The sequence below is a fragment of the Lactuca sativa genome, chromosome 4 (assembly GCF_002870075.4).
Source record: "Lactuca sativa cultivar Salinas chromosome 4, Lsat_Salinas_v11, whole genome shotgun sequence".
NCBI classification, from domain to species: domain Eukaryota; kingdom Viridiplantae; phylum Streptophyta; class Magnoliopsida; order Asterales; family Asteraceae; genus Lactuca; species Lactuca sativa.
The window spans coordinates 101904001-101915816 of NC_056626.2; the positions used below are offsets into that span (position 1 = coordinate 101904001).

Below are 11816 nucleotides of genomic sequence, written 5' to 3' on the forward strand. Positions count from 1 at the left end.
TTGTCTTATGTTGACTTTGGAAGTTTTGGTCAACAGAGGTAATAGAGGTCAGGGAGGGGTAAAATGGTCTTTTACCCATTACCTGACTAGAGAGGGAAAGAGTAATCGCCGGTTAATTAGAGTTGGGACTTCGAGTATTAATTAGAGATATTTGCCTTATGTGTTAGGCGGTGGCGAGTCCGAGGTTCGCATGTGCAGATAATTGTTTTATGATTGTCAGGTGAGTCTTCTCACTACACTTTACCTTGAGTACGTAACCAGAGTTATGTGACAGAGTATTTGTATGATGTGTATGTTATGTGTTGTACTGCATTATTCTATGTGATTTATGCTGTGCATGTTTACAAAGTTAGAACCGGAAAGTTCACAGAGTAGGGTCCACGGACCCACAGAGTTATAGCCTCGAGTGGCTAATATGTGTTATGTGTGGTATTTTGGGGAACTCACTAAGCTTCGTGCTTACAGTGTTTTGTTTTATGTGTTTCAGGTTTCTCTCAGGATCACGGGACGGCACCGGCTCGATTGTACACACCAAAGAAAGAGTCATATTTTGAGGATCCTGGTTTATTATGCAAGTGAAAATGGAGTTATGTTTTGTAATTCGATTATGAATGAGATTTTAAGCAAAGTGTTTTTTTTGAATTAAACGATTATTTTTAAATGAAAAATTGCTTTGAAATTTTCGGTGTTACAGTAAGTCAATAACTGTTTGTTAAATTTTTAACAGCATTAGACCTTAACAGTTCTGTTAAACAACATTGGACCTTAAAAATAAGTAAAAGTTATTTTATGGAAATCTTCAAGAAACGTTTCTTATTATCGATTAACTTCATATATGACGACTCGGGTGCTACATTTGACCCTTACTAATCAAGAAATTTTATCTAATGAAAAGTTTCTTAACAACTTTGGCCCTTAACAAAACTCTCCTGCTAAAGAAGATGATAATAACAACAAAATCAACAAGCATTGAGGGACAAAATTAGCAAACATCAAACAAATCATCATTCTAAATAGGATGTTAATTAACACTATCAATTTTGAAGTGACAAATGTTTAGTTTGTATGAAAAGGTATAAAATTGTTGCAAATAATATCGTCGAATGAAACCGTAATAACATAAATGAGATACCATGGATCCATGCATGTTTTATCTGATATTAGAGGTCTGGGGTTCAAGTCTCGGTGGAGACATAAGTGGTTATTTAGGATTAGATTAGTTAGTTTGCCGTTTAAAAAAAAAAAAAAAAAAAATCTGATGATCATATCCCTGTGCGCCCCACTTCATTTTTGTTCAATCATCGGAGGTATCGGTGGATGGTGGTGTTTGAGTAATTAGGGCAAAAAAGTAAATGACATGCTTGTTTGACAAAAGGGTAATAACATTCAATGATGTTACAAAGTTTAAATGAGAACCGGTTATGTGGCCTAGTATAACCGGGAGAATTGTTTAAAATTGAAACAAAATTATAAACTTTATAATTTAATTGAAAAAAAAAATAACACATTGTAAAAATCAAACTTTTTTACAAAGTTAGTTTCTTTTTATACAATTTTTCCAAAGAAATATCACAATATTTATCATTATAAACCAATTACGTTTCAAAAACTGAATATCCTAATTTTTGTAACTTAAATAATAAAAGTTGAAACATCATTATTGTTATTTAAATGGAAAAAACGAGTAAAATGAGAACAAAATAATAATTAAGTAAAACAAAATAAGATATTCAAATGAAAAGCGTTTTTTCTTCCTTAAAGCCCTTTTGGTTATTCTCAAAAGTTACTTGATCTAAATTTAATAATCAAAATAAATATAGTCATTTATAGTAAAATTAATTTATATGTAGCCCATTTTTTCTTTTCTATGTAGATACATCTAAACATTAAAAAGTGATAAATGGGAAATAAATTCTTTTGAGAAACAAAGAATTTTCCAATTTGAACTACAGCGCACGTAGTCACGTCGCCTCCCATCTTGGATTTCCCTATAAAAAGGACACCGTGGTCCTCCTAGACGGTCGTCGTTATCTATCGCTCCGATCCAATCCCTAATTCAGATACAACTTACGAGCGTAGATCAGAGACGAAAACCTGTGATCTACGTACACGTAGATACATTTTGAGATTAAAGAACGAGAGATCTAATGCGAATGCAGGTCGGTTTTTCTTTTTTCTTGTTTGTTTTCGGAGTTACTCATGAATTTGTATGCAATTAGCTGAGATTTTTCTTCCTTTTAGACTATTTATTTATATCAAGAAGTTGTATATTTGAAGTGGTTGTAGCTGTGGCTTAATCGTGCATGATATAGTAATAATTGTATGACTGGATCTGGGATCAGGTTGAAGTTCTGAGAGATGGTTTAGGTATTTGTTGGGATTTTGTTATGATATCGCTAAACCCTAATTTGGAATACTTTGTGATGAAGTTGAAGGTCTTTTTTTGTGTTTGTGTGATAATATTTTGACTTTAGGGTATATTCGGAGCTCCGTTTCCACGGATTAGACTTTTGAATCAGAGCAAATAAGTTGAGGTTTTTAACTAACTGGGATTCATTTCAATTCTATGCCTCAAATTCCGATCTCCCAAGTACTGCTTCAAGTATTTCACAACTAGCTTATGGTTTTAGGGATTTACTTTGTTGGATTTCAAGTTGTAAAGGGCGTTTAGTATAAAGAAGTGAAAAGAACTACAGCTTCGGAAGATTATACTCCCTCTCTTCCACAATAAATTCTATCAGATTTGACATTGATCCTTTGTTAATTTCTTGAAAAGCACAAACCTGTCACATATACTTTAATCCCAACAAGCCAAGACGAGTGTCTTAATTTGAGAGGGATACTTTTATCGATGTTGATTTTCTTATAAATAAAGGACTAGTGGAATTACTTTTGATCTCCACCTGTTGTCTGATTAAGTGCCACTCTTTTATCTATTGTCACTTCAGTTCTTAGTTTTTCCCCAATAAGGAAAAAGTTATGCGTTGTATTCTGATGCTTAATGATTATGATGCTGAAAGCTGAATAAAGATGATATAAAGTCGAGTGAAAGTATGCTACTTACTTTTGTTAGTGGAGGTGTTATGACTTTTGTAGCAGTTAAGATTCTTTCTATTCATTGAATAGCTAGTTGAAGTTTATAAAGATTAATTATTTCCCCCCTTTTTTTGTAGGTAAAATCGGTTGCTGGTTTTGATAGTTACAACTACATTTCAAAGGGTGATGATATAGTTAATGTGTGGTGACAAGATATAAGTTTGTTCTTCTATATGGCAGATAGTATATCGAGTTTTTGGGGCCCAGTCACTTCCTCCCATGAATGGTGTGAAAAGAATTACATTTATTCTTCTTATGTAGCCGAGTTTTACAACACCATATCAAATGTTCCAAGCATTCTTTTAGCCTTAATTGGGCTTTTTAGCTCATTACTACAACGCTTCGAGAAAAGGTTTAGTGTTCTTCACTTGTCAAACATGGCACTTGCTCTCGGAAGTGTCATGTATCATGCCACCTTGCAACACGTGTAAGCACTCTCACTTCCTTTTTATTCATCTTAAGGGCAAAATGGTCATTTCACAATGAATGAAAGTAGGTTGCTATTAATGTAGGCAACAACAAAGTGATGAAACGCCAATGGTATGGGAAATGCTCCTCTACATCTACATCCTGTACTCCCCAGACTGGCACTACAGAAGCACGATGCCAACTTTCCTCTTTCTTTATGGAATCTCGTTTGCAGTTCTCCACTCGATAATCCGTTTTGATATGGGATTCAAGCTTCACTACATCATGTTATGTCTTTTGTGTATTCCAAGAATGTATAAATATTACATTCACACACAAGATATTGCCGCCAAACGGTTGGCCAAATTCTACTTTGCCACCCTCTTGATTGGCGGCGTTTGTTGGTTGGGTGACCGGTTTTGGTGCGGGCGGATATCGAGGTGGCCGGTCAACCCGCAAGGTCATGCTTTGTGGCATGTTTTCATGGGGTTTAATTCGTATTTTGCAAATACGTTTTTGATGTTTTGTAGGGCTCAACAAAGGGAGTGGAACCCTAAGGTTGTGAGGTTTTTGGGGGTTCTTCCTTATGTTAAGATTGATAAACAAAAGAGAGAGTAGGAAGGAGGAGGGTAGTCGGGTAATTTTATCGGTTTTTTTTATGAGTTGGATATTTTGGAGTATATTTTCGAAATTGGGGTAAAATGGATGTGAAAGTAGAATATGTTTAATGTACCAAATTTTGTAATCCTTTTGTGATACAATTTGTTTGATTCAATCATTATTAGTGCGTTTTATGTCTTTTGCCAAAAGATTGAAATTATTGTCTTTCGAAGACTAGTTTGGATGATTGAAATTATTATCAAATGTGTAGATTTGAATACATATAGATTACAAGAGTCGCATGTAATGGTGTTTAAATATTAAGAATAATAGATTTTACAACAAGCTCTCAGTTTTAACCCAACAAAGTTAGGTCAAAAGAGCCACAACCACTGTACAATAATAGTCTAACAAATCAATCTATGATTAAAAAAAAAAAAAAATCAGGTTTCACCAAATTGGTGGTCTTTAATGATCTGTCCGAGTTTGGAGTAGAGATCACGTTGTTCCTCATATGAGAGATTCATTACAATCTGATATAATTAATTCAAAATATTTGTATTAATGAAAATTTTGTGCAACTGAAATTATAAACAGAAGTTGGTGTTGGAATACCTGGTCTAAAATCATCCCAAGTGATACGCTTTGAGCAACAATAAATGACTGGTGATATATGTATGCAAACACAGCCATAACCATCTGTAAGTTAAAAAAAAAAAATCAGCAGTAATAATAATGATAATAAGCAAATTACTTTTATAAAATTTACAAACCATTAAAGTACATTGCTATTTCTTGCATTTAATCACTTACCTGGCAGTCCATTCTGTCTGTCATCCCACCATGTCCGGGAATACTATCCCCAAAATCCTACAGAGAAATAATTGACAATGTAAAAAAAAATAAATAAATAAATATGAATTTGTTATATGGAAAAGCAAGGAAACAAATACCTTGATGTTAAAGGCTCTTTTGAAACCACTAGCAAAGAAGCCACCAAAAGGTGCAATTATTGAAGCAAAAAGTCCAAGTCCCAATGCATGCCATTGCACTGGCAGAATTTGCATCTCTTTCCATGGAAACTAACAAATAAAAAAAATTAAAAAATTAAAAAACTACAATCTCATAATAATTAATAAGAAAATAAATTGTTATTTCTTGCAATTAACTTACCCATTCGGGTAACACAAAATTCTCAGGCTTAAACAAAGGGTCAGGGTCACATTGAAGCCATCCAGTTGACAAGTCCTGCATCAGTTATTATTGTCTTTATAAATTATTATTATTTTTTATTATTATGAGTATGGATGTTAAAATACAATTGAATCACCTTTCTAGGACATGTCAACCATTGGAAGCGTCCAAAAAGATTAGCAAGCTGCAGACAATTAAAGATTAAACAAATTTTTTATAAAAAAAATAAAAGAATTATTATATATAATTAATTACCACAAAGGCAGATATGATGGTTGAAACAGATGCCCCAATGAATCCTTCCCAAGTCTTTTTTGGAGATAATTTAATCAATGGAGTTTTTCCAAAAAAGAAACCAAATATGTAAGCAGCAATATCATTAATCACAATCAGTGATGCTGGAAGAAGAAACCTGGCATTATTTAAACATAAGTAGAATTTGAGCTTAAACTAAGTGGTGATAAATATAAAATTATAATTGTAAATTTGTAATACCAGAAAATTCCTTCAAAAATGTTGGCAACAGTGAAAGATGATTGGGTGAAAACCACAATAAGGATCATATGAGTCCATGCATACTGCCCAAATTGATACTTGTACATCTTCTTTTTTAGTGAAAGAATAAACCACACAAAACCTAAACCAATATACGTCAATTTTCATTGTTTGATTTTTTTAAATATATTGTTTTAAGAAAAATATTATGTGAAATTAAAAAAAAAAATGAGATTGACAAACCTGTTATATACAAGAAATAACAGGTGACCATGTGATATTTGATAAGATTTCCCACAAGTTTATACCAAAACTTGTCAGTTGTAACTGTGTTGACCAACCGTTGACTAAGAATCCGACCGTATACAAATAACATTGCTGTGAAGAAAATGTGCCTGAAACAAACATGAAACAACAGCTGATTACAGCTCCATCTCTTGTTTGTGCAAAAGACATAAATGCCCTTCTCATCCTTATCATTGTAAATAACCCTAGAAAGCTTGTCGAGTCTCATCTGTCCAATCAGGTGAGCTTTCTATGGCTATTTTCGATGATGAGAATGAAAAGGGCATTCACGTCTTTTGCACAAACATGGAGGACATTTACGTCTTTTTGCACAAATGGGGCCTAAAGAGATGCTTGTTTTGAGCGTTCTATGGCTATTTTCGATGATGAGAATGAAAAGAGCATTCATGTCTTTTGCACAAACGAGGAGGGCATTTACGTCTTTTTGCACAAATAGGGCCCAAAAAGATGCTTGTTTTGAGCTTTTTATGGCTATTTTCAATAATGAGAATGAAAAGGGCATCCATGTCTTTTGCACAAACAAGGAGGGCATTTATGTCTTTTTGCACAAACGGGCCCTAAAGAGATGCTTGTTTTGATCTTTCTATGGTTATTTTCGATGATGAGATGAAAAGGGCATTTATGTCTTTTACACAAACAAGGAGGGCATTTACGTCTTTTGCACAAATGGGGCCCAAAAAGATGCTTGTTTTGAGCTTTCTATGGCTATTTTCAATAATGAGAATGAAAAGGGCATTCACGTCTTTTGCACAAACAGGGCCTAAAGGGATGCTTGTTGAACTTACCAGTTCAATAGCCTAAATCCTGGAAGCTGTTTTTCTTCATGTGCTTTGATTAATAAATTGAACAACTCTTTTGCCATAAAGATTTGTATTATGACAATCATTGCCCATATATAGAGATGTCCCATGTAGACAACAAATATAAAGCCACCAATCATCCAAATAGTTGAATAAGCACGAACCAACATTGACTTATACTTATTTTGATCTTTTGCCAACAATTTGGTTCCAGTTGTTTGGTCAACATCACCTGGAACCTGATATTCAACATGCAAATGTCATTGATCTGTTATGTTTTTTTTTACAAAAAGACATAGCTTTCTTTGAATTTGAAGTCATAAAAGTACAAAACTATCCTCTTATGACACTTAAAGGGAAAGAATCTTAAGATATTAGCATATTGCAAAGTTTCTTTATTGAGGTTTTAAAGATATCCAAAAGGACAATCCTGTCATTTGTCATTTTTCTACATTCCAAAAACCCTTTGACAATATTATAAACCAAACATGAATGTACAAACAAAGGGAATCTCGTTTCCTTTCAACAAAACAATAGCTTATGATCTTTTCATGTATAGCTATATGATAGATTGAGAAAAGATAGTTGAGTATATATGTTTGAAATATATTTCACAAATATCATAAAAGATTTCATTGACTATTTACCTCATTTGAACCTTTACGACGCCGAACATGTCCAGTATGCATAGTGTTTTCGTTATCTTTTATCATCACTCTACAACAAGAAAATGTATTCAACAACAACACACACACACACAACATATTAACTATGAATCAAAATGAATAATAATATCTCATAAGATGCAATAATATAATTCTTGATGTACTTGGAAGATAATAAGATGCAAATTGTTTTACTAAACACATGGTTGAAGGCCTATGACATTGATTGCTAAATTATGTAATTTAGTCTTTAATCTAGGGTTTCAGAAATTCAGATCATTCATATTATTACACAACAGATTGTGATTTACATATGATTTCTAATAGAAGTGAATACCTTGATGGTTGATTCAGGGGAAGATTTCCTTTTCATAATTATTGTATTTGTTTATTTCTTTCTCAAGCTTATCTTTTGATTGTTTTACTTTGCATTTCAACAAGGGTGAATTCAATTTCACAAACTAATAATATCAATTTCCCAACACATACCTCCCCCGCTCTAATTTCTCCCATGGATGAAAAGGTACAAGTATGTTCTTCACTATCTAGACCTCGACTATAACTCCACATGTGATACTCAAAACGCATTACATTACTCAAAAATACTAAACCCTAAGTGCTCGAAATTAGCTTCGTCACATTCAGCGTTAGGTTTTCAAATTCAAATCTTCCTATTTCATGTGCATACTACGAAACCTATAGGATGAGTAAATTAATCTCCACATACAGCAAAATAGCTTCGATGATATATTCCTTGACGCAAATCATCAGGATACAAACCAAAAAAAAAAAAAAACACAAATTATTCGAATTTTAATGCAATTCCAGAAAAAACGAAACAAAACCATTGATACTTACAGCTGAATCTGAGTTAGCAGAAACTGAAAGTGATTTCCGAGAGAGTTGTAAACAATGTGTCAATCTATGTAGCAAGAGAGAGCATACCTGATTAGACGAGAGAGAATAATATGGGTTGAAGTAAAGAGGAGATTCGCTGTACTTGCTTAATTATTGTGTGCTCCTTCAACTTTTAATATTTATATATTTTCCAACAAAATGGGATTTTATATGGTTATGCAATAAATTGGATCTTACAAATAATTTAGGCTTTTAACGAATAACTATGTTTTTTTCATACATTTATATTTGTCGGTTGAACTTGTTTGTTCTATTCAACTTAAGGTAATATGACCCGTGATCTTATGTTAAGCTGATTTGACAAATTTCATGGCATGATTTTATATTATGTGGCATTATACACACACTTATATTAAGTGGAACATAACTTAATTTAGGGTTGATAAAGAACTAAACTTCACATTCGTTCCTTTTCCCTGTTCCTTTCATTCACCCGGATAACAACATTGAACACCTGCAATCAATCAACCTCCCTCCCTCCCCCCCACCCCCACCCCCACCCCCCCCCCCCCCGCTCCCCCCGCGGTAATGATGGATGAATTGTCCTTAATAGTCGGGGTCCACTATAATGGTGCATTTGGCCCCAACCCCCTTGTATATTCAACCCAAAGCATTTGTATGAGATGTCAACTTCATTGCAATTGTATTTTCAAAGTTCATAACATTCCTTAAACAACTTACAAACACCAGATGCAAGGATGTTTACTAATGTCTTCTACATGAAGGTCGAGTGAAGGGTTAGGGGTAATTCAAAATCAAGGAGAATACAAAGAGTGCTTTGAGGTTGGGAATGGAAGCCAAGCAAAAAGAATTAATGTGCACATTGATTAGTATAATGAACCCATATTCGATTGGATTTAGTAGGAGAACCCTGATGAAGATGATTCAATTGTAGAGGATGAAAACCTTGAAGAGGATCCCACATTTTTAAACTCAATTTCACCTGACCATAAAGAGGATGGGTTGGTGTCAATCTAGAAACAACTTGATGATCCATTTATGAATGTCCTTTATCCTGACAAGAAATCGGAAGATGGTTCAAACACAGATGTAATAAAGGAAGAAGTTGATGTGAAACTAGTGTATCATGTCTATGATCCAACCCAGAATCAGAAGAAGATGGTTCCTATATTAGGTATGAAGTTTTCTGATTAAATGTTTACTAAGTAATTATGTTGTGAAACATTGATACAATTTATGGTGTGAAAAAAGCGATAAGAATAGGTTGTTAGCTAAATGTAGCAAAGGTGCAAGACATTAGTGTCTATTTAGACTATGGGTTACTTGGATGAAGGACGAACATTCTTTTCAAATTAAGACATTAAAAGATAATCACAATTGCTTAAGGTCATTCAAACTTGGATCAATTGTGAGTTATCGGTGGATTGGGAAATATTTTTTGTTAATGAAATATTGGAAAGACCAAAGATGAGCTTAAGGAAAATTAAAGCCAAATTTTACAAAAAGTTTAATATAATGTTAGTTTGGGGTAATGTAGAAATGCAAGAAAGTTTGCATTGAGTGAGATTGAAGCCACTTTGGTTGAGCATTATGGAAGGTTATAGGATTATGGTGAAGAAATTGGGATATCTAACCCACGGTCTATGGTAAGAATGGATGTGGACATCATGACTGAATCAACTACATATTTTTCAATGTACTATGTTTGCTTTAAAGGTGTTAGGGATAGTTGGATTGAAGGATGTAGAAAGGTGATTGGGATAAATGGATGCTTCCTGAAAGGCATTTGTAAGGGTGAGCTTCTTATAGCAATAGGTAGAGATGCAAATAACATCTACCCTACCGTGTGGGTTGTAGTAAATGTTAAGAATAAAGCTACTTGGAAGTGGTATCTTGACATTCTCATGGATGACATTGGAGGAGGAAAATGGTGGTGGACTTACCATCATTTCAGATGGACATAAGGTATTAGTTTGTATGCTTTTTTTACTTTATAATTGTTTAACATTTGAGTTTACATTCACCAACAAGTTTTAATTTTGACAGTGATTGCTAGAAGCCGTGAAAAAAGGGTTCTAAAAGCATAACATAGATAATGTGCACGACAAATCAATGCTAATTTAAAGAAGAGGTTTGATGGTGAACACCACATGGAATTGTTTTGGGTTGTTGTATACAGTACCACTATACAACAGTTTGAAGGAGCTATGGATGTAATTAAGCAAATATACCCCAATGCCTATGATCATCTTATTGAAAGGGACCCAAAATCATGGTCAACGACTTTCTTTGTAGAAGGGAGGAACTTCGATGCTATGGAAAATTGTGTCTTTGAAAGTTTCAATAGTACAATCAGGGATGCCAGAAAAAGCCAATCATCATAATGCTAGAAGAAATAAGGGTTTGGGCCATGAAGATGATGTACAATAAAAGGATCATGGTTAAGGAATGGGATTTGGATATTTGCTCAACAATGAGAAGGGAGAGTGAATATCACCAATTTGAAGTAAGATTTGGTAATGATGCATTTGGTGTGGATCTAATTAGAAGGGTGCATAAATGTAAAAGTTGGCAGTTGATAGGTATCCCATGACTGCAAGGCTTGGCTACAAATGCATACCTGAATCTTGATGTAGAGGTGCACATGGCACATTATTTTAGCAAACAAAGTTTTCTTTCATGCTACACTTTATAATGTCCACCCTTTAAATATGTTGGATTAAGGTGTCTAATCTCATAACTAAATTGATATATTCTTGTTATTAAAAGAAAAGTCCTTTTAGGCTGCCCTCATAACTAGAAATAGCTAGGAATAATATTAGGAGAAAAAGGAAATGATTTGTTAATATATTACATGATTAATATATTAATTAGAAATAGATAGTTGATTTGTCAATTTATTATGTGAATAATAAATTAATATGATATTAATAGTTAAATAATTGATTTGTTGATTTATATGATTAATAAATTAATATTAAATCGATAAGAATTAACTAATAATTAATCAGATTTAAATGGAATTAATTTCTAGATTAATTGGAATTATATAAAGGTGCAAGGGATGAATTGTAATTGTTCAATAGTTGAACAAAGGAGGCAATTCTAGAACCATACAAAACATGGACGGTTTTGGGAGCACTTCCGGGGTTTTTGGAAGCATCTTGGTTGCAAATAATGAAAGGATTTGAACTCGAATTAAATATATTATTCAAATATGGATTTATTTGCATGTTACCTAAACTATAAATAGGACTCATTAGTTTTCAAATTTCATGCACCAACTTTCTAAGAGGCTTATGAATGAATTTTCATCTTCCTCCTCCCTCTCCTATTCATTCTAGGGTTTCTAGGGTTTTAGGTGTGAGCCATT

General features: G+C 33.4%; 2 protein-coding genes across 5 annotated transcripts; one reads left to right on the forward strand and one right to left on the reverse strand.

Moving 5' to 3' along the window:
* The first annotated feature begins 1928 nt into the window (after window positions 1-1928).
* Window positions 1929-4313, forward strand: LOC111883006 (alkaline ceramidase). Of its 3 annotated transcripts, XM_023879375.3 has the most exons (4): window positions 1929-2159; window positions 2949-3098; window positions 3174-3523; window positions 3609-4313. In XM_023879375.3, exons 3-4 carry the CDS (start codon window positions 3270-3272, stop codon window positions 4120-4122), a joined length of 768 nt encoding a protein of 255 aa, XP_023735143.1. In that variant the 5' UTR covers window positions 1929-2159; window positions 2949-3098; window positions 3174-3269; the 3' UTR covers window positions 4123-4313. The 3 variants fall into 3 exon arrangements, with proteins under 3 accessions (XP_023735143.1, XP_023735136.1, XP_042757040.1); XM_023879368.3 differs by lacking the exon at window positions 2949-3098 and having other exon boundaries at window positions 1931-2159; XM_042901106.2 differs by lacking the exons at window positions 1929-2159; window positions 2949-3098 and adding an exon at window positions 2172-2367.
* Window positions 4314-4401: 88 nt separating this feature from the next.
* Window positions 4402-8597, reverse strand: LOC111882990 (phosphatidate cytidylyltransferase 1). Of its 2 annotated transcripts, none has more exons than XM_023879357.3 (12): window positions 8510-8597; window positions 7547-7616; window positions 6885-7138; window positions 6037-6188; window positions 5794-5935; window positions 5554-5710; window positions 5435-5482; window positions 5278-5352; window positions 5058-5186; window positions 4918-4974; window positions 4720-4803; window positions 4402-4637 (listed from the first exon to the last, which is right to left on the reverse strand). In XM_023879357.3, the coding sequence occupies exons 2-12, from the start codon at window positions 7610-7612 to the stop codon at window positions 4548-4550; spliced, it is 1254 nt and encodes a 417-aa protein (XP_023735125.1). In that variant the 5' UTR covers window positions 7613-7616; window positions 8510-8597; the 3' UTR covers window positions 4402-4547. The 2 variants fall into 2 exon arrangements, with proteins under 2 accessions (XP_023735125.1, XP_023735119.1); XM_023879351.3 differs by having other exon boundaries at window positions 8423-8563.
* Window positions 8598-11816: the final 3219 nt, after the last annotated feature.

Bases quoted from the DNA above. Each gene is read 5' to 3' on its own strand.
- LOC111883006 (XM_023879375.3), top strand. From the start codon at position 3,270: ATGGCAGATAGTATATCGAGTTTTTGGGGCCCAGTCACTTCCTCCCAT. The intron at 3,524-3,608 runs GTAAGCACTCTC...CTATTAATGTAG, and splicing joins CATGCCACCTTGCAACACGT to GCAACAACAAAGTGATGAAA.
- LOC111882990 (XM_023879357.3), bottom strand. From the start codon at position 7,612: ATGATAAAAGATAACGAAAACACTATGCATACTGGACATGTTCGGCGT. The intron at 5,353-5,434 runs GTGATTCAATTG...TAACTGATGCAG, and splicing joins GGTTGACATGTCCTAGAAAG to GACTTGTCAACTGGATGGCT. The intron at 4,975-5,057 runs GTATTTGTTTCC...ATTTCTCTGTAG, and splicing joins AAAGAGCCTTTAACATCAAG to GATTTTGGGGATAGTATTCC.